This window comes from Thamnophis sirtalis, unplaced genomic scaffold, assembly GCF_051295495.1.
Source record: "Thamnophis sirtalis isolate CommonGarterSnake01/CBP01778 unplaced genomic scaffold, rThaSir2_p1.2 scaffold_1, whole genome shotgun sequence".
Lineage (NCBI taxonomy): Eukaryota > Metazoa > Chordata > Lepidosauria > Squamata > Natricidae > Thamnophis > Thamnophis sirtalis.
Genome location: NW_028261381.1, coordinates 67,395,920 through 67,419,311, shown reverse-complemented (window position 1 = coordinate 67,419,311; position 23,392 = coordinate 67,395,920). Strand labels below are relative to the sequence as shown.

The 23,392-nt window shown below is 41.2% G+C and overlaps 1 protein-coding gene across 1 annotated transcript; it reads right to left on the bottom strand.

Moving 5' to 3' along the window:
* Nucleotides 1-661: 661 nt before the first annotated feature.
* TMEM132A (transmembrane protein 132A) lies at nucleotides 662-23,392 on the bottom strand. The gene is made up of 11 exons (XM_014052539.2): nucleotides 23,113-23,392; nucleotides 12,227-12,441; nucleotides 11,175-11,393; nucleotides 9,332-9,732; nucleotides 8,730-8,879; nucleotides 5,756-5,948; nucleotides 5,530-5,673; nucleotides 4,371-4,576; nucleotides 3,864-4,137; nucleotides 3,087-3,278; nucleotides 662-2,633 (listed from the first exon to the last, which is right to left on the bottom strand). Exons 1-11 carry the CDS (start codon nucleotides 23,180-23,182, stop codon nucleotides 1,446-1,448), a joined length of 3,252 nt encoding a protein of 1,083 aa, XP_013908014.2. The 5' UTR covers nucleotides 23,183-23,392; the 3' UTR covers nucleotides 662-1,445.

The following is a 23,392-nucleotide window of genomic DNA, read 5'->3' as shown; positions in this document are numbered from 1 at the left end:
TCAATGCTCAAGTAGTCCTCAACTCATGACCACAATTGAGCCCAAAATTTATGTTGCTAAGTGAAAAATTTGTTAAGTGAGTCTCCCCCATTTTATGACTTTCCTTGCCACATTCGTTAATGGAATCACTGCAGTTGTTAGTAATACAGTTATTAAGTGAATCTAGTTTCCCCATTGACTTTGCTTGTCCGAAGGTTACAAAAGGGGATCCACATGACCCCAGGACATTGCAACCGTCATAAATGCGAGTCAGTTGTCAAGCATCCGAACATGACTTTGGGGATGCTGCAATAGTCACAAGTGTGAAAAACAATCCTGTCACTTTTTTCAGTGCCATTGTAATTTCAAATGGTCATTAAGTGAACTGTTGTAAATTGAGGACTACCTGTACATTGAAGGGTAGCTAAATGAATGGTTCTGAGTCCAGAATTACCCATATTTGTAGTTTAAACTACCTTCTCGTAAAGAAAGTTTAACTAAAATCATGCTGAAAGTTATTCAGAGGATCTCCTGCATCGCAGCAGTGATGATACACTGGCCTTAGGCTAGGATCAAGGCAACAAATATTCGGAATGAAAGGAACTGTCAGGTGTCTGGACTTGCATAGATGACTACTTCTCTATTACCAAGGAAACACAAATAAACCAGACTGCACAAAAAATGACACACCTTTCATTTTTAGTTATTATTTATTTTACTTTTTTTTTAACAATGTAAGAATTAAAAATCTTCCATAAATAAAGGACTTGCCTGGCAGCCTCCCAATAGTACGGTATAAAATATGAGCGACTGTACAAAACTCTTAAGGACATCAGGCACACAACCAGGGTGGAAAAGGCCCAGCCAGTGCTCCCTGGAGCTCTGTCCTTGCCCGCCTTTAGGGGAGGGATCAGGGAACTGGGAGGGGGGGAGATAGGGGCAGAGCCCCAGGCTCAGACCACAGGAAGGACGGAAAGACACTCGTTGTTCATACCATCACAATGGACACACACTGGCAATGAGGGTCAACGTAATATGTGAGGTCTTGGATCAGCCCCCTAGGTCACCTTCACAGTACATCGCAGCCAGCCTATCTCTCACCTGCAGCTACATTCCAGTCTCCAAACTCCACTTCCACACCTCCTAAGGGGGTAGGGGGAGAAGCAATGAGCACACGTGGGCTCTCTTCCCAGGAGAAATGGGCTAGTTCTGCTGAGAGAAGAATAGGTGGAGAGAATGCCTTTAACCAGAATGAAAAAGATAGCGCAGCTAAGGAACTGTGTCTGTAACACAAAGAGCAGCAGAAATATCTCTGGCTCTTTTTCTCCTCACAAACACAAGGCTGGTGTCCTGTTGTGGAGAGCCCTTATTTAAAAAGAAGCAGGTAGAGAGTTCAGCTGACTGATCCTAGGAGAGCACCTAAGGGGGTGACCATTGGTTTGCCCACCGGAATGGGCTAGGGCAGATCAGGAGCTACCTCGAATCCTTTCCATGTAGCTGCGTAGCTCATCTGGGTCACGCAGCCCCATGTCCTCACACACCCAACGAATGTCATCTTCGCTGGCTACCAGAATGGACTGAACTACTGGTCCAGAAGCAGGGGGGCTGGGTGCGGAGTTGGACGGGGAAGCAAAGGTCACAAATTCTACACGCTTCCGCCGACCCCCTACATCCCTGCCCTCTTTCTTCCTGGACAAGGTGCTGGTAAGCGTTGGGTTCCCTGGTGCAGTCAGGCCCAAATTACTAACAGAGACCCCGGTTTCTGGCTCTGGTAATGGAGCTGGGGCCTCTGGAGCCAAAGCTTCCAAAGTTCCATCTGGCCCTGCACAGCAAGAGTACCCATCATTGGTGGTGCTAGATGGGCCCCGAGGCTGGTCTTTGCAGTGTTGCTTGCACAGATCCAGCTGCCGACTAAGATCCTCCTGATCTGTGCCTAGCCAGACCCAATTGTGAGGCTGCTGGGCAGAAGAAGCTGGACCTGATCCAGCATCAGGAGGCTCCTTGCGCTGATAACGAAGGACAAAGACCACACAGTTGACGAGGAAGATAAAGATGGCAAGACAGAACACTCCCAGGAGGACATACATTCCAATCTCTAGATCTGTCACCCTTGAAGGTGCTTTCACCATCTCATCTTCCTCTACTTCTTCCACTTGTTCAATATCCTCATAGGAGCTAATTCCAGCTCCCTCAAATTTGCTCATCGGTGGCCCTCGTGCTACTGGGCCACGCCTCCTTGAACCTCTGCCATTCTCTGTGATAGCCGCAACAGTCACTGCTTCACCTGACATGGCACCTTCTGCTCGCTGAAAGGGAGCCTTACCATGTCGATGGAGATCTTCTTGCTGTGGGCTCTTAGTGGTCAAGAGGTGCCAGCCAAAGTTCACTTCCAGCCACGCTGTCCCCTGGGAAAGGGGAGCCTTATGTTTCCCCTTGCGGCAAGAGTCTGGGGAATGTAAGCTGAGCTGCAGGAGGGACCCCTGGCCTGGCCCTTCTGCAACGATCATTGGGTAAGCCTGTTCCTCTTCCAGCCGCACAGATATTACTTCAGGATTCAAAGAAGAAAGCAAGAGAGATGCATCCCGCCAGCCATAAAGCTCTACTGGAGCCAAGGTGTGATCACTGAATACCAACCAAATGCTCAGAACTGCTTCCTGCAGAAAAAGAAAGAAAACTGGGATCTCAAGTTGCCTTAAAATGGTAATGGTAGGTTGGGCAAACAAAGGCATCATTATCCACATTGGTAACAGATATAAATCATGCTACCCAACTCGATGAAGCAGCTTCCCCTTTACCAAATTTCTAAGATTTGACTACTACACATCATGGCAAGAAAACTCACCATACATTGATCCTCTGTCATGATACCCAAATAAAAGATTTTGCAAATCTTGGCAAGAACAAGACACATGATACATTCTATATTTGAACACACATTCCATATTTGAAGAAAATTACAACATGACATTTCTATCAAGTCTAACTTGATCTTAAGTGAGCCATGGAAGGACATGTATGCACCCTCAAAATGCAGTTTAGTGCTTCTGTAACACAGAAGGATGGAAAATTAAATTCATAATGCCATGAATGTCTAGAAAACTCCTCACCTGTTTCGGGGAATGCAGAGCAGAAAATCCTTGGCACATTGCAGTGAAAACATTCAGATGTCCTGGTTCTGCAAACAGTGTGAGTGATAGATCTGATACCAGCTGGGCTTGCAACTCTGTAACTGAGACCTTCTCTTCTGACACCACCAAAGTCTGTTCCCCCAGGATAGAATCAGAAACAGGAGAACGCACCTGAAAAAATCGAGAATATATTGTTATTTCATAAGGAGACTTTGCGCAGAAACTGTATCCATTTTGATACTTTTTCTCATCCATTGCAACATCAAGTCATGATTAACAGGATGATTAATTTGCCAGCCAAGTGACCAAATAGGGAGAGTGAGTTCCCCTCAATGACTGACAGATAGTTATAAATGATAGATAGATGGTAGATGGACGGATGGATGGATATGAGAGAGAGAGAGAGAGAGAGGGAGGGAGAGGGAGAGAGATAGATATGATAAATGGGTGGGTTGAGAGGGAGGGAGGGAGGGAGAGAGGGAGGGAGGGAGAATAGAAATGCTTGCAATGTACAGTGTTTCATAGATTGCTTGTAAAGCTGTCACATCTCTCTTTATAGTTTCTTTCTTCATATCCACATTCACCATATTATCCCACCATTTCCCCAAACTGGAGACAAAAGTAACATCCATAGCATGTGCACAGTTCATCTCTTTGAACAACTATCATCATGCTCCAAGCAAACTTCTCATCTCATTCCATCCCATCTCAGCAAGGAATCACTCAGCCCCCATTTTTTCCTCACGTGCTCCTTACCTCCACGGAGGTCATTCCTACTTCACGGCCAACCACCACCTTTCCACCTTCCAGTGTTGCTATTCGAGGGTCTTGGATTCTAGCATGCTTCTGCACCAGATGGGAAACATCTAGTAGCCAATCAGAGCTTGGCATATAGGTCAGGTGACGTCCACCGTCTAGAGGGTGAGCTACAAAATGGGTGAGGAAACGGACCCCAGCACGCTGGTATTGCAACCGACAGCCACGTGCTCTCCTCTCAGCTTCTTCTCCACCCTCTTCTGGTTCTGCTGGACTGTTCAGAGAAGAAATGCAAGAACTTAGCACATTTACAAAGCACAAGGCAGTTAATTTAATATTCTCTAGATGATTCGGGGTCACAACTCCCATTATTCTGTATCAGCATTGGTCCTGGTGATAAGGAATCTAGAAAACATACTCACAAAACATCTACAGGGAGCTAAGTTGGGGAAGGATGCCACATCTTTAACCCATTGTTAGCGACTCTCTTGGAATCATAACACTTACCTTTCGGATGCTGGGCCAGGTACCCTCCAGCCTCGTATTTGCTCCAAAGAGGTATCACTCAGCTCAATACGCAAAGGCAGAAGTGGAGCCCAGACAGTAAAGAGTAATGATGCATGCAGACGACGGTGCCAGAAATCCACCCTTACACCCCGTGCCCCTCGGCTCTCTTTTCCTCCTACATAGACAGCATCACACACATCTGATACCTAGAGGTAAATTAGAAAACACATTCAGGTCCATAGATGTACATCCAAAGGCCCAAGGAAGGGTCAGAAGAAAGCAAGAATGTCCATACTGATTCCTTAACTCAGTATGGGATTTCTTTCTTTTGTTTTCCTCTAGAACAATTCAAGATGGAACCATAGCTGGAAATTGTTGTGAGTTCTTACAATCTATCAGTGTGAGACTGGATCCTTTTGGGTGCTATAGAGAAATGGGTTGCGAATGCCAAAGGAAATGACGGAAGTCACACACTATTATTGGATATACTGGTATAATTATGTTTCTTGAGTTTCAACGTTGCTCGGCTTCATTCTATGTTTCCCATAGGAATTGCACGTGCATGAAAACACGGAGGAAGAACATTGGACAAAGACAATCCTGTGGCCACTGATGGAGACCACTAGAAGGGAGCATCCCAAAAAATACAGCACGAGCTTGCTAGATCAGTGGAATGCAGGGTCTTAAAATGTACAAGGAGAAAGGGTAAAATTAAGATGAGGTGTTATCAAGAGGAAGCTACATGGATGAGGAACCAAGATTTCAAAACATTCCAGGTAGTAATGCAGGGTCTATTTTTTCCACAAATACAGTAGAAATATAAAGTAACACAAACAGGCTATTTGATTTGGAATGAGAACTCTGGCTAAGTTACTAATCTCTTCTCTCTATTTGCACAATATACTGAGTCATAAACTAACTGAATTGGCTGAATTTGCCAACATCCTAAACTACACATATTAACTAAGGTTAAAACTAACACTACATTGTTGTGAGAAGGCAACCCCTAAAACTTTTAACTGACATGATTAAGCATGTTTTGTAACTGTGTCTGACTCTCATTTGAGAAATAATTTGACAATTAGAGAAGAAGGCTGCAGTCTTTAAAAATGTTGCTGATTTTGATCCAAAAGCTTTTATGGCGGTGCTTGTTTCTCACCTGTAGGACCTGCTTATTAGAGGATTCACATCCCATCTGCTGAGTTACTTCGGACACAGCACCTCCTGTTTCAACCACAACCAGCCTCACAGGCACAGACTGGGGGATTCCTGTGAGAAGTGCAGTGTTCACAATTTCCTGTTCCTGGAGAGAGTCAAAGGAATTGTGTAAGGATCCATGCTACAAGTTATCCATGAGAAGAAAAACACCAAGTTTCAGGCCTTACCTTTACTAATGGAACCAAGGCCCGCACATCTCTCTCTGATACTTGGATCTCCCACACCATCTTGTCCTTCTCAGCCTCAGGATCCTGGCCAGGGTACTCCACTTGCCAGGTAACAGGGCGTGTAGCAGCCAGAGCACCTGTACTATTCTCCACAAGAAAATCCAAATATAGAAACTCTGGAGAATCTGCTGCCCTAAATGGAAAGGTTAGAAATTAACACTCAAGAGATCAGAGAACCCAGGGAAAACTGAGGAGATGATAGAACACCTGGAATAATAATATGTCGACCTCACTTATCTTGATCAGCATGGAGCTGAAAGAGCTGAACAGCATTCTCTGGTTCAAAAAACTAACCCATTCAGACTTTCAAAATGTATTTCTCATATTGCTGCTAGATAAAAATTGAAAAATTTGTGGCAGCTGAACACCTGCTACTGCCTAATGGGCACAATATTCAGTTTAAAAACACAAAAATACTAGCAATCTTGTCAAATCATCAAGCATGACTACTTAGAAAAGATACTGAAATGCATAAACTTCCCAATAACTTGAACAAGAAGGTTAACCAAGCCTGATTTCCAGCTTTACATCATACCAAAATAAGACAACCTTTAATTAACTGACACCAGATAAACTTTATAGCAGTCACATTTGAAATATAATAAACAGCAGCGTGTTTCAAAGGCCAATGAAAAAATGAGTTGCTCTAAAAATTCCTCAAATCAGACAAATTTATCTGGATAAAAATCCAATCCAAAAACTAATCAGTAACTGGCTTTTCAGAATACTAATGCCATAGTCCACTTAGAAATTAGTTCTAATGCAAGAGTTCAGTCTTCAGTTTGAGCTGCCCAAAAGTGTAGTGATATAAAAGATCACTTTCACCTCTGAAGATGCCAGCCAGAGGTGGGTTGCTTCCGGTTTGGGCGAACCGGTAGTATCAGTGGCTCGGATGGTAGGCATTGCGCACAAGCAAAATGATTGTATATAATTTGGAAACCCACCACTGATGCCAGCCATAGCTGCTGGTGAAAAATCAGGATACCAAAAAATTAGTCCCTGCCTATTAACCAAGAAACTTAGCACTACTAAATCTCTTTGATACTTTTCCTGCTCTGGACAATGACTGATGCAAAGAAATACACAATAGATGCTGCTTGAAATGCCTCCAAGATGTATACCCAACCAACCATTCTTGTCCTACTTTTCAATAATAGGAGTCAAGGATGGTGCCAAAACCACACAAATGCCTCTAACAAGCATTAGAGAAATGGATATTCTTTTTCAAGTTTTCCTATTTCCTGTCTCAGGGATGAGCAAGCTGTGACCTATGGATTGCGTGAGCCTCTCTCTATTTCATGACTCTGAGAAGCCACAATTTTCACCAGAACATCTCCTTTCTTTAAAAAATTCCACCTTCCCACTTCCTACAAAAAATTTAAGGGATGAAATATTTCAGTTGCATACCTGGGCCTACTCTTCTTTGTTCATCAATAAATAAATGTTGAGATAGTATAAGGCAGATATTTGGCCATAGGTTTTAGTACTAATTGAAGATGATAATAATAATGATGATGATTTTCATAACTGAGGTTGCACTTTTTATCGCAAATGTAAGCTCCTTGTAAAATACAGTAGATCTCTGGTTTTGCTTTGTTTTGAACCTTACTGGGAGATACTGTTTTTGAGCTCATTCTTTTTTGGAAGTGGTACAGGGTGCCAGTGCTACCACTGGCCCCTGAGTTGAATCTCCCCTCACTCTGAAGCCTCCCAGGTTGTCTTCACTTCCCAGCTGGAAAAAGCCTAATGAGGGAAGATCCTCCAGAATCTCTTTTCCTGAAATTTGGTGGAAGTATGGGAAGCCAGGGAGGTTATACACTTCTGGAGAGGCAAGTGTGCAATGAAAGAGGGGACAGTCTGTACCTCTTTATTGTTATCAAGAACATGAAATGCTAGGCCTGCGTATTTCTCTCAAATGCTCAACTCCTTGAGAAGAATTTTTCAAGCTAATTCTCTTACATTAAAATTGAATTGACAACTGATATTAACAAATGCAGAATGTCACTTTGGGGAGGGGAGGGAAGAGGCAGGATACGCTATACAATATAATTGGCTGGCTTTGTGGGAAGAACTATATCCTCATTCCCCCTCCCTCCATGATTGTGCCTACACAGGGGGAAAAAAGAAGGGAAGAACTTTGTGGCTGTCGAACTGGAATCAATATTGTAGGGGGAACAACAGATGAGAGTTCTTTTGTTGGGGTCCAGGGAATGAAAAACTCCAAGTATATGCACTCCCTGGATTTCTGTCTAAACGTCTTTAGCTATTTTTAGATTCATGGCCAACCAGAGTATTCAGTATCTAAAAAATCAGACTTGCCTGAATAATACAAGGAGTAAGGTAAGTCTAATTTAGTGGAGAAAATTAATATGCTGAGGCAGTTACAGAACTATGCAAACAATTTAAATAGCTCTTAAAGACGTAGAAGGAAGTACTGGGTGTAGACCTAGGGCATCTCAATTTCTGTTAACAACTTCTGCTCAACAAGATTTTAGTCCTAGTGACAGTGAAGAAGGAAACAGCAGACATGCATTTATTGGAAGGAGAACTTGTCCCTTCTATCGCTAACATAGAATTATGCAAACTAGAACAGTTGTACTGTTATGTAAATTAAGGAACAATGAACTTTGCCCAGACTATATAGTTGATAAATGATGTGGTATTCAACTTCCATTCAAGCAAAAAAATGAACTGTCCTTTTACAAGGAATGGGGAGAGACAGAGTGGGCGGAGTCCTAGTTCAGTAATTTCTTCATAGGTCCAGTATATGTAGATAAGGGCAACGTTTTCCTTTCAAAAGGAAAACACCCAATGCATTATAGTACAAACTGTTCAGAGATGCTGCCTGATGCCTCATCCCAAGATGAGCCAAGCAGTTCTGTAGAAACAATTATGATCCTCAAAGGCTACCTACTTCCAGTCTAACCAACTGCCAGAAGAACGACGACAAGTGATCAAAGCAGTGTGGTGTTTGGCACTCTTGAACTTGTCCAGCTTTGCCGTCCAAGCCTCTGGTCTGGTGGGGCGAACAGCCAGAACCTGTAATCCTTTCTTTGCCTTGATTCTGAAAGGAAGCACAAGGAAAAAAATAAGATGTACAGCAAAGCAAAGACCATCTAGACAGCCTCAGTGGTAAGGTTGGAAGGAGCAAAGAGAAGTCTTTGAAGGATGAGGACCTTCGGAAGAGATGAAAACCTGTATCAGAGAACCCAGAGAGTAAATGGGCATCAGTAAATTCATAGGTTTGCTGTAAATCTCAGCTCTGCCATCAACTAATTAGGCAATCCACTCTCTCACATCTTCAATCTACAGGAGTTTCCTGAATAATATAGAAGTCCAGAGTGATTGCATATTCCACAACTAAGAAATGGGTGCAATGAACTTGAAACAGTTGAAAACAATATGATACGCAATTATGATTACTTATCAAGATTGTGTTCACTGTGACTGAAAAGATTTTTGAATTCGAAATTATTTGTTTGCCGTTCAGGTCAGTGCATGGCAACTGTCACTCACCGGAGGGTCAGTAGATCAGCTGTGAAGTTCTGTTGCAGAATGAGAGTGGCAGTGAAAAGCTGTCCTGGGCGCAGGGCTGTGTCAGGAACTCGGACCATCACATTGTCATCCAGCCGCACTTCCTGCCGCCGTGGAGGGCTCATCACTCTGATGTCCACAGGACCCACATAGTGCAGCTGCTCCTTGGAGCTTCCTGTACCTGGATGCGGCCTCTGCTGGGTTCGCACATGGGGACAATCTCTGTGTATCTTCCCAGGTAGAGTGGCCTCCAGCCTATAGTACAACTCTGCCCTTAGAGTTGGGGTGACTGAATCCTCAGATCTGCGATGAAGAGTGCCAAGTGGAGGAGAGAACCAGCGAGGGGGAAGTGCTAGTTCCACCACACACATGCCCAGGGGAGCCTAGATAGGAAAAGAGAGAAACTCACATGCTATTGACTCATTGTAAAGCCCACCCTCAAGCTATGCAAAGCTTATACTGAGTAAAGGCCTGGTCTATGTTGCCCAATTCCACCTATTCTAATAGGCAACAGGTCCCTGAGAAACTGATGCCAATGTCTCTTTCTCTCCCCCCCCCACACCTTTCTCACATTTACACTAATGAGTACAATAGCTGGATCAAATGTGAAACCTTATACAGTTGGTACCTTGGTACTCAAATGCTTTGAAACTCATTGAATTTGGTACTGAAGGCATTTTAATGCAGAAATTTTATCCCAGTACTTATTGTTTGTTCAGTACTCAGCACACAAGATAGAACTTGTCGGTGTTGGCTGCCTTGTGACTCACTACATTATTTCTTACTGGAAAACTTTGTTTGGTACTCATCATTTGTTTGGTACTCAGCATGCCTCCCAGAACCAATTAACAATGAGTACTGATGTACCATTGCAAATACATGATATATGTGCTCTACTGCTCAGTTATGGTCCCTGCCCCAATTACTTGCTACTTTTAGATATTCTTCTGAAAGCACTTGTCTTAATCACTTTAGTGACAATTCTCTCACTCTTCTCTCCTATCTTTTTAGGAATCAAGTGATTCCTTCTGAGAGGAATCAATTCCACATTTTGGAGTACAATTAATCCTCAACCTACAACCACAATTCAGTCCAGAACTTCTATCATTAAGCAATACAGTTGTTAAGTAATTTGTGCCTGATTATATTATCTTTCTTTGCTGCAGTTAACGATGTCGGCATCTCCCACTGACTTTGTTTGTTGGAGGCTCCCTGGGAAAGTTGCAAATGGTGACCACATGACCTCAGGATGCTGCAACAGTCATAAATACATGCCAGTTGCCAAGAGCCCAAGTTTTGATTACATGACTTATACATGGCATGGCATTTGTGGGTGAGGGGTAGGAGCATTGAGAAGGACAAATATATTTGAGAAGAAAACCAAACTTCAGACCAATCGGATGTTCTGCATCCTACTTCTGCTTTAAGCAGTGTTTACAAGAAGAATGCTATTATTTAATATTTAACTATTTTTTAATATTTAATATTTAAATATCAACCTTTTCTGTTCTAGAATCATGGATTCCTGGGATTAATTGCATGGCTCTTTAACACGCAGATCATACCAGAGGCTTGTGGAATTAAATCATCATATAGATGATCCATGAGAATCCATATATCATCATATATTGTCCATGATCTCTTAGAACCTCCAAGCAACTTGCACCACATAACTTTAGCTCACTTCCACATATTCACTTCCACTGTCTTCAACAGAATGCAGTCAAATAGCCACAGCAGAACTTTACTTTCCAAGCCATCTGAGAATCATATACTTAATTTCTCCACAATTTGTGAGAGTGTAAACATACATACTTGTGCCTACCTGAAGGTGGCAGGCCCGATGCACAACCTGGGCCTGATGAAAGACATGCAGGCTGACACAAGGCAGGGGTTGTCGTTTTGACATCCAATCCTGCCCTTGGAGGTGGAAAAGAACACGAGCATAGGGCTCATAAGGAGATACTGTGCCTTCAATGGATACGGCACGGATGTCCCAGGTAGTAGAGACATCTGTGAACTGGGAATTATCTGCTGGAATTTCCTGGAAAGAAAAAAGAATCTGAATTCAGGATAGAATCTTATTAAACAAATCCAGGGAAGAATCGAACTTGGCACTGTTCCAGTTCTTGCACTGGGAATCTTCAGTGTGGTATCCATAGGTAGCTCACTTGGTACCTATCATGTTTCCTGCTCCAATTTAAAAAACAAACAAACAAACATGTAAATAGTACCAGTAATCTAGTTACAGAGCAAAGTGGCAACCTCTAGCATCATTCTACTTTACAAGCATGATTCTGGGTCCCATGTGGATACTATAAGCATTTTTAGAAAAGAAATACAATAGGTGGCTGCAAATTTTTGTGTTGTTAAAAGCAAAGTTTCTTTTAAAAAAAAAGATAAAACTAAACAGACGTAATTAGCAATAGCACTATATACCACTCCATAGTGCTTTACAGTGCTCCACAAGCAATATATCAGCATATTGATCCCCAACAATCTGGGTCCTCATTTTACTGACTTTGGAAGGATGGAAGGCTGCGTTCACCTTGAGCCCTGTCTGGATTGAATTCCAGACTGTGGGCAGAGTTAGCCTGCAATACTGCATTCTAACCACTACGCCACCATTAGGAACATACTGTAGATACCCATTACTAACCAGCGGGACATCAAAATGTCAAAATATTACATTGTGACATCACATAAGCCCCACCAAATGTATACTTTTGTTGTAAATCACGTTTTGACATTTTTCTACCTTGCCTCTCCCCCCCCCCCCCCCGCAGGATACATTCTTAAAGTTCCAAATATGGCTTAAGTGTTGTGGTTTCCATTTTGTATCAAGCATCTTTCTAAACGATTTTAAGGCAAATTTACCTGCTGGACAGTGAAAGGAAGATATGTAGCTTGGATACTGGGCTTTCCTGCAAGTCGACGATGAAGGAAGAGGAATGTCTCTGAGCGAGAGCTGAAGGAAGCATTTCCTGGTGAGTAACGGTCAGTACGCTGAAGACGAAAATACTCTGAGCCGTTGAGTACTTTTAATTCAGCTGGCAAATACACCGTGTCAGGAGGATCAGATTCACAATCAGCTGCAAACAGGAGAACTATGTCCATCAACATCAGACATGCAACTTCCTCACTCCATAGACACTTACATTTGTGACCCCATTCCCACTCCCAATCCTTCTATGAGATGGAGGGAAACCCTAAGTAAAAGAATGGAATGTATTGTGTTCAAGGTCATTTTGGCAAAACTTGGAACTCAGACTTGGATCAGAGATAATCAGTAGGTCCCCAAAGAAACCATCTCTGGCTCCTATTACTCTAAAGTTGTGCTAAAAAATAATAATTCATCTGTATGATAGTTTTTATCGGTGTTTTGCAGAGCACTTTCAAACAACAATGTAGGGCTTCAAGAATAGGACTACCCTATCTTGCTGCAGTAATCTGACAAAAAAATATGGACCACTCTGCTTTCTGCAATTTAATACGGCTAGATTTTTGCAGTCCAAATACTATACTCTTCTGCAAACCAACAACCATCTAAAGGTGTAGATTGAGACCTCATCATGAAAATCTATTATATGATTGATATATTATATGGTTGAGTCAACATTGAGTCAGTGACAGATAATAAGCCAATGAAATTAAACCCATATAACTGGTGACCTTATCAAAATAAATCATGATTGTGACCAACAAGTGTTTTACATGTAACCTCTACAATCATGGACATTCAACTGTTGATGTAGTGTGTGGACCTCAGCCTGATCTCAATTTTGGAGATGAGAGTTACATTTTTAATGGGCAGCCTCTTCTACTTCACAATCAATCTGAGTAGAACGTCTATTAAATATAAGTCCAGATTTTCTGCCTAGTGATTAGTTATTATAAGTAAATGGTTGCATCCATTACACTGTGCTTATATATCCAGAATGATGGATTAGATAGATAGATAGATAGATAGATAGATAGATAGATAGATAGATAGATAGATAGATAGATAGATAGATATAGATTGATAGACAGACAGACAGACAGACATAGGCAAAAATCTGGACTTGTATTTAATAGATGTTCTGCTCAGATTGATATACCAGATTGATTCTGGTATATACCAAATTGGTGTGTGTGTGTGTGTAGGTACTGTACATATGTGTGCTTATATACCTTATTCTGATATACATATATAGAAAGAAACATTTCCTGGTATATAACACACAGTACACTGAAGACAGAAATGCTCTGAACCATTGAGTATTTTTAATTCAGTTGGTGAATCTGACAAATGACTGATGACTTCTCATATTGATCTAATTTAGTACAATGATGTAACTGTACTGTGTAGTCGTCGTCATCATCATCATCATCATCATCATCATCACGTTTTGCTATTAATGATCTTTGTATTAGAATTTCTATCCTATGTTACGGGGTTTTAATCGCTTTATGATTTTAAAAAACTAGATAATATTTTGTTATATTTAAAAATGGTTTATCCTTTTTTTTATTCTGCTATCAATGAAAAATAGGTTATATATTTTGTGAATAAACATGTACTTAAATTAATAGGAAAAATAAAAATGAATAAAATTATTGTTACCATTGAGATTTAATATAATATTTTAAGACGCTCATAAATTTATTCCATTTATTGCCTATATATTATCTCAAACTTTCACAAAGCACAGTTTATTGAGAGCAGTCTGATGTTTACTTTTTAGTGAGCTTTTCCTGTCCATTTTACCTAGGTCTGTATCTTGAAGTTCCCTCAAATTTTTCACCAACTCTTAGAAATTGCATTATTTTGACTAACTAAATAAAAAGACTTTCCTTCTGAATATATAAATATTAAAATTTTATATAAACATGAGTCTTGAGTTCAATTGGACATTTCTCAATTAAGTGCACATTATTCAGGAAGTAAATCCTAATAAATTCAGTTTAACCTACTTCACAGAAAGTATCCTCAGGATTGTATTATGAAGTGAATGACTGTTGTATTCTACAGTGCAGCTAATTGGAATTGCACTAGAACAAGAATCTGTAGCACAATTTTACTATGGACCTTTTTGGAGAAATGGCTTGAAGATTACTTTGACCAGTTTACTGGAAGCACCTTGAATGTATAAAATGATAGCAGTACACATGCAGGTTTTTTAAAACAAAAATTACTCAGATGTCAACAATCAGGAATTCAAAATAATTGACATGGAGATTTCCTTTCATTTTATTTCAAAAACAACAATCCTGCAAGCTATGCTGCATGGGGAGAGAATGACTGGCTCAAAGTCACTCAGTAAGTTTACATAGCTAAGATTAGGATGCAACCTGGGTTTTACCAATCCTTGCCCAATACTAGCCCTTCGATCACATTAGCTGTCAAGTGTCTTGTACATATTCCACTTATAAGTGAAAGTCGGCTATAAAATGAAACATGCTTCCTCTGCTTTTGTGACATTCTGATTGAACTGAGGCCAGATTAAGTCCCACTTAGATAAGGCCTACTGAACTAAATACAATTTAGGTCAATGGGCAAATTTAAGTCCAACTGATTTCAATGAGTATCATCTAAGCATGGCCAAGTCTGAATCCATCAAGGGAACTGCCCCTGAATTGTGCTACTAGTTATTTTAAATCCTTGGTTCTTTTATAATGGTGTGCTATTTTGTCAAAAGTTGCCTATGGGGAAGTCGAAATGTTTTCAGAATGAAGGGTTTTAAAAGATTAAGCAACCCAATAGTACAAGAAAAATCAAATCCTGCTATAAGATACAGTTATTTGCACTACCCAGGGCCAACAAATCTGCCTTTTGTGATACACAGAAAGGCAGAGTACAAACATCCTGTCTCTTATTTCAGGTGTTTGCATTTTGCTTTTCCCACTTCCTATTATAAATTCAATTCTCATCCTTCTCAGAATTCTCTGGACACCCACAGCTTGATAAAAAGTAAATGCAGGCAACATCTGATGAGGGAAAGGGATGAAAACCAAATAGATGAGGAACATCAAGGCTGTGTATTTCTAAACTATCCTTTCCAGTTCCCTGATTTTAGAAGCTGTTCGGTAAGAGACAGATGTATGAGCCTGTTGGGAGGGGAGAATGAAATATTTGAAACAGCCAGGATCCAAACATGCCCAGTAACCCAGAGCCTGGACTACAGCCAACTAAAGCAGTAGTACAAGGAGGCTGGGAAATCATAATGAAGAACTGCATTTTTAAATTATTTTTGGTAATTATGGAACCCAGTATACTTTTGAGGGGAAGTGGGAATGTCTGAAAAGTGTAGTAAGGAGAGAGGCTCTATTACAGAAATTTGATTTTATTACTTAAATAATAAAAACTATTTTGGCAATTTAGATTTCAAAAGGGCAGGTGATCTTGACCACCATAATTTGTTTCATCTTTTAGTCCATCCCTCATTCAGGAAAACTGAATAGGTCTTCTCAAGTCCTAATGTGTCGTTGAGAGTGCTTATAAACAGAGATCTAATTAGGGAAGCTAGGGATATAAACACCTCACATGGCTCCTCCAGAATATGATACAGCCCCGGAGGTGAGGGTGGGGATTGTGTCCAGTTCCCTAAACATCTCTGTTGCTCTCCTCTGCACTCTTTCTAGAGTCTAAACTTCTTTTATATATTGTGGCGACCAAAACTGGTTGCAGTATTCCAAGTGTGGTTTTACCAAGGCATTATAAAGCAGTACTAATACTAAAGCAGTACTTCACAGGACCTAGGTTCTATCCCTTTGTTAATGCAACCTAAGACTGTATTGGCTTTATTTGTGGTATATTGCTGGCTCATATTTAAGTAGTTGTCTACTAGGACTCCTAGATCCCTCTCCCCGAACAGAACAGAGCACTCTCCCCGAACAGAGCACTATGGCTTAACAGGTGGTTTACAAAGGTGAAAGACCAATTTCAACGGTGCCCTTCACACCTTCATACCTCCATCTCCTTCTCTAGTAATTTCCTGATGTCTTGAGATAGTTTTCCATGGAAATGATTAGCATTTCCCTCCCATCCCCTTTTTTGTAATCCACAGAATTCCTCCAAATTGTCATGTTGAATGGTCTCTCACTTTGTTCCAGAGGTGGATTCCTACCAGTTCGCACCTATTCGGTAGAACCGGTTCATCAAATCTACTGAACCAGTTAGAAGAGGTTCCACCAGTGGACCCGGAAAGCAGGCCACACCTACAGAAGAGGTTCCAAAAAATTTTGAAACCCACCACTGCTTTATTCCAATCAAAATTACTATCAATTAAGTTTTAAGCTTATGTTTAGGTTTAATGCAGCAAGAATAGCTTACATATAAAACTTAATTCCTGGAAAAAAGGCATTACCATAAGAAATGTTGTGGTGCCCACTTCGATGGTGGCCACTATTCTGGCCACCGCAAAAGACTACCTATCAAGATTATCTTTGGCTCATCAATAAGTGCTATTACACTAATGGATATAGGGAAAGGTCTCCTAAATGTCCTCTTTAAAAACAAAACAAAGCAAAATTCTGAAGACACAGTTGATCCTGTTTAGTTCTTTCAATATTGATAGGTTTTTATTCTGCTTTTTAATTGGAACTCTTAACAATTAATTTGTCATTCAAAATCTTTGCCTTTGGTGGATGCTTTGTAATCATCTAAATTGCTTTGGGAAGACAAGATGAGTTAAAATATTTTATACAAATAGAAAATTGACCCTGACTCATCACTAAATAATTTATGGTAAAGACAAAAATAAAAGAAAACCAATGTAGCACTCAATTTGTGTCATCTTGAACTATATTTTTGCATAATCAAAATCAAATGAATGGGGGGGGGAATTAAGTGCCAGTCAAAATACAATTGTTGATCAGGTTAAGGACATTCTGCAGGTGCCTCTGCCAGAGTAAATTTTGTTTTATCAATAATCACTAGCTGTCTCTACTTAAAACTCCCAGGTCTGGGCAGTCAAACCATAGTTTGACACTTGATAACAATGAGTTTACCAAATGATCTTCCAAATGTTTGCAGTTCAAAGCTGCTAGCCCTGGCTTTCCTGTCTATCTCCTTGATAATGTACTTTATCCGTTTTCCTCATTTGCTGTTCAACACTTCAGTTTCATTTGGCTTTTCTGTTCAAAGCAGCCATTTTATTTCTTCTGGATGTGCAAAGGACTAATAAGAGTTTCTTGGATGGTTTCTACTCCCTCCCCTCAATCATTTGGAACAGTAATATTCAACTAGACTTGAGTTTTGAGTTTTGGCATGTTTCCAGTTTCCAACAATGTTGATACTGATAAGGATGTTGTTTTAATTAACTGAAATCGAATGAAGTGCTCTACGAATTACGTGTCTGGCAAAAGGTAGCATTTTCCTAGCATTTCCTAAACAGCCACTTGTGGAGAATATGTATATATGAGATACTGTAGATGGCCTACGGAAAAATATTGTCTTCATTGTCCATTTTATTTGGGTGTCTGGATTTTTAAGTGAGGCAAAAAGTTTAGGAATCACATATCTAGTGGTCTCTGGAATTTTGAAGCTCAGATATCATAAGTCAAATAAAACCTTCTGGATCTAAAATATATGTTATGGTCACTTCTCTCTAGTTCAAGTTCTCTTGGGCTGCTGCCTAGGCAGGAGATAGTTACAAAGTGATTAATATTTGCAGAACAGCGTGATTATCCCCACTCCGAAGTCCCAAAGGATGCTGGTAATTCGGGGAGTTGAACCTAATGCTTCTATAAAGGGAAAGACTTTGGATAAATTCTAATGGGTGGAGTATGGTGTGCTTGATATATTTACAATTACAATTACAATTTGGCCATAAATTGTATGAGAATAACTACCTTCCCTGCACTACCTTCTCTTCAGCAATCTGCAGCTTGCTGGTCTTCCAATGCTTCCATTACATACAACAAGAAGATATTAGGAAGAAATTCCTAAAATGGAGCTTTTGTGGAGTGTTGCAGCTATCACCACTAAGGGATAATCCTTCTCTTGAAAACAATGTTAGAAATATTCTTCTTCCTCTGGAGATAACCTTTAAGCCCAATTCTCTGTCCACAAATTCATCAGAGAATTTTGAAAGGCAATTGGTATTCAATTCTAGCCCAAATGTTGCATTCTAGGAAGCCAAATTGCTCTGCCAAAATTGTACTTCTTTATAACTGATACTTCTTTCCTTTTCCAAAAATATACAAGATTTTTCTAATTCATTCCCAAAATACAGCTGTAAAGTGTGGTCATCCGAAAGATAATTCTCTGCCTAAAAGAATACTGAGCTCCAAGGTTGGGTGGAGATGTACACCTGACCTTGCCTGATTCAAATCCAGCATCCCACTTGGTCCTCCACTGTAAGAACGAAAATACAACATCCTTCAAAGGTCATATTGCAACACTAACTGCAGGCATGAACAATGTATTAGTAAAATCCAGGACCTGGGAATTGAAGTGGGCAAAACAAATAAGGATGTACTGCTTTACTGAACAACATCCTCTTGTGAATTCAACAATTAATCAGTAAAACTGGTTGCCTTCAGAAATTGTGGGTGCTCCCCTACTGAAGGTTTTAAAGAAGAGATTGGACAACCGTTTCTTTGAAATGGTATAGGTTCTCCTGCTTGAGCAGAGGGTTGGACTAGAAGACTTCAAATGTCCCTTCCAACTCTGTTATTCTATGTGTGTTAATAAAAATAAATAAAAAACTAAATGGCATACAAAATAAATTTGGTATTATTACATAGTCCATCACATAAAATCTACTGCCTTTTCCAATGCCACTTCTTGGATTAAAGCACCAAACAATGCATAACCATTACAGTTGTGTCCATGGAGATGAACAATCAAAAGGAGTGTCTATCTAACCAGGAAAAATCTATCCTTATTATTAAGGATCAGGCAAGTTATAATATGTGAAAAATTTATGCTAAACTTCAGATGTGGTACAAGTCCAAGTGCAAAGTTGTATGTAGTCCATAAATGGGTTATTCTCATGCCCTTTACACCAAATCACCTCCATGCTCAAATACTTTATGCCTATTGATCCATTACAGCTACCATCCCTTGAAAGAGAAAGGTACAGACCAATGCAAAGTAGACTTACATTTTTTTAGAACACCTTCCAAACCACTAAATTGATGCTTTTCTATGTTTGCCCAGTTTAGGAGTAGAATAATAGAATCATACTGCTGGAATAGCAATAACAATAGCACTTAGACTTATATACCACTTTACAGCACTTTACAGCCCTCTCTAAGCAATTTTACAGAGTCAGCATATTGCCCCCAACAATTTGGGTCCTTATTTTACCCACCTCCGAAGGATGGAAGGCTGAGTCAACCTTGAGCTTGGTGGGATTTTAACTGCCAAATTGTAGGCAGCCGGTAATCAGCAGAAGTAGCCTGCAGTACTGCACTCTAACCACTGCACCATTGAGGGAATGAAAATTGGGATTTCTTTATTCCTACCCATTGCTTGACACAAGACGTATAATGGAAGATATAGCTACACCATCCATGATAATTGGTCATTTAGTCTTTTTAGAGTGCCTTCCATTGAAGTGATCTTGCTATCTCCTCAAGCAGTTTGTTCCATTGTTGAAGATTCTATATTTTCAGAAAGGTTTTCCTGACAGTTAGTCAAAGACTACCTCCCTGCAATTTCCAAATATTAGGTTCTCTCATGCTCTGAAGAGAAATAAGAATGTCTGCATGATAGTCATTGACATATTCAGAAACTCAGGTAAAGCAGGCGTGGGTTAGCATCGCCTCAGCTGGACACCAGTGTTAAAAATCAGTTGAAAAGCCAACCTGAGAATAAAAGGCTTCTTTCAAGGAACTAAGTATTAGCCTGATTAAAAAGTCATTAAGGCTGAGATTATCATTGGTGACTACTATAGTCTTGATATCTATGCATTATCTTGGAATCAGATATGGTGAATGTCTTAATACTAGAGCCTGGGCATTGGTGATGCTTGTGGGAATCCCAAAACATTTGGTTAATCTATGTTAGAGACAAAGTGCCAGATTAGCAAATTATAGCTCATCTGAGGGTTTTGTATTCCTGAATGAAAGCTGAAAAGCCCTCTCTTCTAGCAACCAGCACTGCTATGGATGTGACATCTTGGCTCAAAAAAATTAGGAATCCCATCCCCCATTTTGAAAGATGAGATATATCCAAATATTTTTATGCTTTTATTTTCTGCAAACTAGAAACAGACCAATTCCTAAACAGCATTTTCAGCTTTCTAAACTGTTGCAGCAAACATATTTCCTAAAATTGTGTGGCTATTAATAAAAATTACATCACTACATTTCTGACCATAAAAAACCATGAGTTAAACTGGCTGTCTATATGATCCGCTCATCAATTTATGCCAGATGAGCAAGGATAAGAAAGAATACAGATTTCACTATATAGTATTATATTGAGGTTAGTGGCCAGAGGCACAATGGGAAAGTGCTCAGTCCAACAATGAATTTCTCTCACACACATGCACACACATAAATCTGTATCAATGGTTATAATGCAACCTCCATAAAACAACATCTTTTGCTATCTCCACCTGCTCCTCTGTCTCATGTGAGGCCAGAGCAGCAAACAAATACCCCCCCCCCACCCATCTAGAGAACAATCAGTCCATTAAAAGATGGTGAACCCCATGGGCACCCTTTATCAAAGCTCCCTCAGATTCTGTGTTACAGGATTTCCTTCTGAAGAAGCAGCAGATGGTTGAGAGATACCATGACATCACTCCCTGCCCTGTTAGGTTCCAGAAAGGGGGATGACAGGGAAGGAGCAAGGGACTCCTTACCAATCTGGTTTCTTCCTCCCCTGGGCTATGACCTCTGACACCTCACTCCCTTCTATGCTAATAGATGTTTCTTCATCTATTTTCCCCTCATCAACTTGACATGGTGATCCAGCCACAGGCTTATATCTTCCAATATATTTTGGTCCATCTCTCACAACATGTCTGTTTTCTCTCCTCCTCTGTTGGCCATAAGAAAAACCTTTCAGAAGTCACCTTGCACAACACAATTTCCTTTGGCGAAATAGTTCTCCATTTCACAGTCACAGCAAAATCAGGTATTACTGGCAAATATATCCTTCTCCCCACAATAGAATATACCCTCTTCAAGGTTTCAGGCAATAATAAAACTTTCCTGCTTACCTTATAAGCTTGCTTTTAAGAAGAGAACCAGGAGAATTGATTCAGTATTATAAAATGGACCCAATAGCTCTTAGCCCCAAAATGTTTTCATTCAAAACAACATAGGGTATAATTTATGGTTTGGAACAACGATCTCACATGTGCAACATGATGCTGAGATTATTACTGGGAAACATTTCCATATATTTAATTCTTCAATATTATTGAGGCAACCATATTCTGATGTAATCCTGATCATTGGTATTAAGAGATCCAGCCTGGCTATATATCTTTTGTTTATATGACTTCAGAGAGGGCTCAGAAATCAATTAAGACTAGAGAGAAGGGAGGAATGCGGCTTGTTGTCTTTAGGCTCTTATGACAATTTATACCACAAAAGAAATAAATAAAGGGTAGCAAGTAGTCTCTGTATCTCCCCCATGTGTGAACTTCAATGCTGAATGGTTATGTTAGCTAGGGAAGATTAATATTACAGTCCAGTACCTCTGGAGGGTATCTGGCAGGGAAGGAAGGATGCTTTGCCCAAACCGAGGGTCTTGTCTTAATTCTTAAAACATAAACATTGGTAACTACTTATTCTCACTAGAAGAGCTGTAAATATAAATAAGGAGGATCTGCATTTTTTTTCTGGATTGCTTTGAAAGATAAAAATGCAAGGAGTAAAGTCAGAGACGAGCAAGTAGGTCAATGGTAATCATATTTGAAGAGCTTTTCAGCCAGTTGGAGAGTAGGACAGAGTATTTTCGGGGAGCAGTAAGGCACAGCTGTATTTGCTTTTCCAGGGAATTTTATTTCCCTAGGGAAGCAGCGTCCGTTTCCCTTCTTCGAGACTGGGAGGAGGGATCTCTCCTCGGGGATTGACCCTGCCCTGCTGGAAAAGAGGGAAGGCGTGGACTAGGGAAGCTAATTGAATCACAGAGATCCCAAACGGCTCCTTTGCCTTTCAAGGTAAATTTAACCCTGTCCTGCAGGAGGGGGAGTTGCATCTCCAAGATCTCAACAGCACTCTCGGGAAAACCCGCCACTGCAGGTAAAGAAGGTGGCGGGAACTTGTGTGGGGAAAGAATTAAATAATTCCACAGCATCTGGGGATATACAGGTTGCGAGAGGGGGAGGTCCAACCTGGAGGGAGGGGAAAAAAACCGCCGCGGGGGAAACCTCTGGGCTTTGGCAAACAGCCGGAGGGCACCTTCTTTACGATCCCTACCTAGGAGTCCGAGAGGGGGAGCCCACAGCGGCGAGCCCCAGCTGCTCGGTGTACACACACACACACCCACACACACACAGCCGCCGGGTAGACGGGTTCAGTGTTTCCATGGTGATCACCCGAGAACGCGGGATAGTTTTCGGAAGCCGAAACCAAAGGATTCCCTTACCCAACAAGTCTCAGAGGTGACCGAGCTCCGAAGACCCGAATTGGCCGATTCCCGTCGGAACAACAGATCTCCCCCGCCCACATGCACACCAACACACACAGACACACTTCTCCTGCCGGGACCCGAACTCAGAGACCCTCCCGGGGAAGGATCGGCTCCCTTAAGGTAAGGACCGAGCTAGGGAAGTTTTCTACCGCCGGCAACCAAGCGAACAATCAGGACTCACCTCTGGGAGCGCTCAGGAAAAGAACCGCGAAGACCAGCCAGAGCCCGGGGGCGGCGCGGCTAGAGCCCATTCTGCCGGACCCGACCCGCCTCTCTTCCTCCGCTCAGATGCCCACTCGCGCCGCTGCAGGACGCAGGTCCATCCCCGCCGGGCCTGAGTGGCCGGCGCGGCTGCAGGGCTCGGCTTCGGGCAAGCGCCCGTCGGAGCTGTGGTCCGTGCGTGCCCGCCCCTCGCTGCCCGAGTCGCACAACGCAGCCCGGACAGATAGTTGCTGAAGCTG

What these genes read in the sequence shown, in the direction of transcription:
- TMEM132A (XM_014052539.2), bottom strand. Translation starts at nt 23,182, where the DNA reads ATGGGCTCTAGCCGCGCCGCCCCCGGGCTCTGGCTGGTCTTCGCGGTT. An exon ending in TAGGAATGACCTCCGTGGAG is followed by an intron (nt 3,279 to 3,863) that starts GTAAGGAGCACG and finishes CGATTTTTTCAG; the next exon opens with GTGCGTTCTCCTGTTTCTGA. An exon ending in CTCTGCATTCCCCGAAACAG is followed by an intron (nt 2,634 to 3,086) that starts GTGAGGAGTTTT and finishes CTTTTTCTGCAG; the next exon opens with GAAGCAGTTCTGAGCATTTG.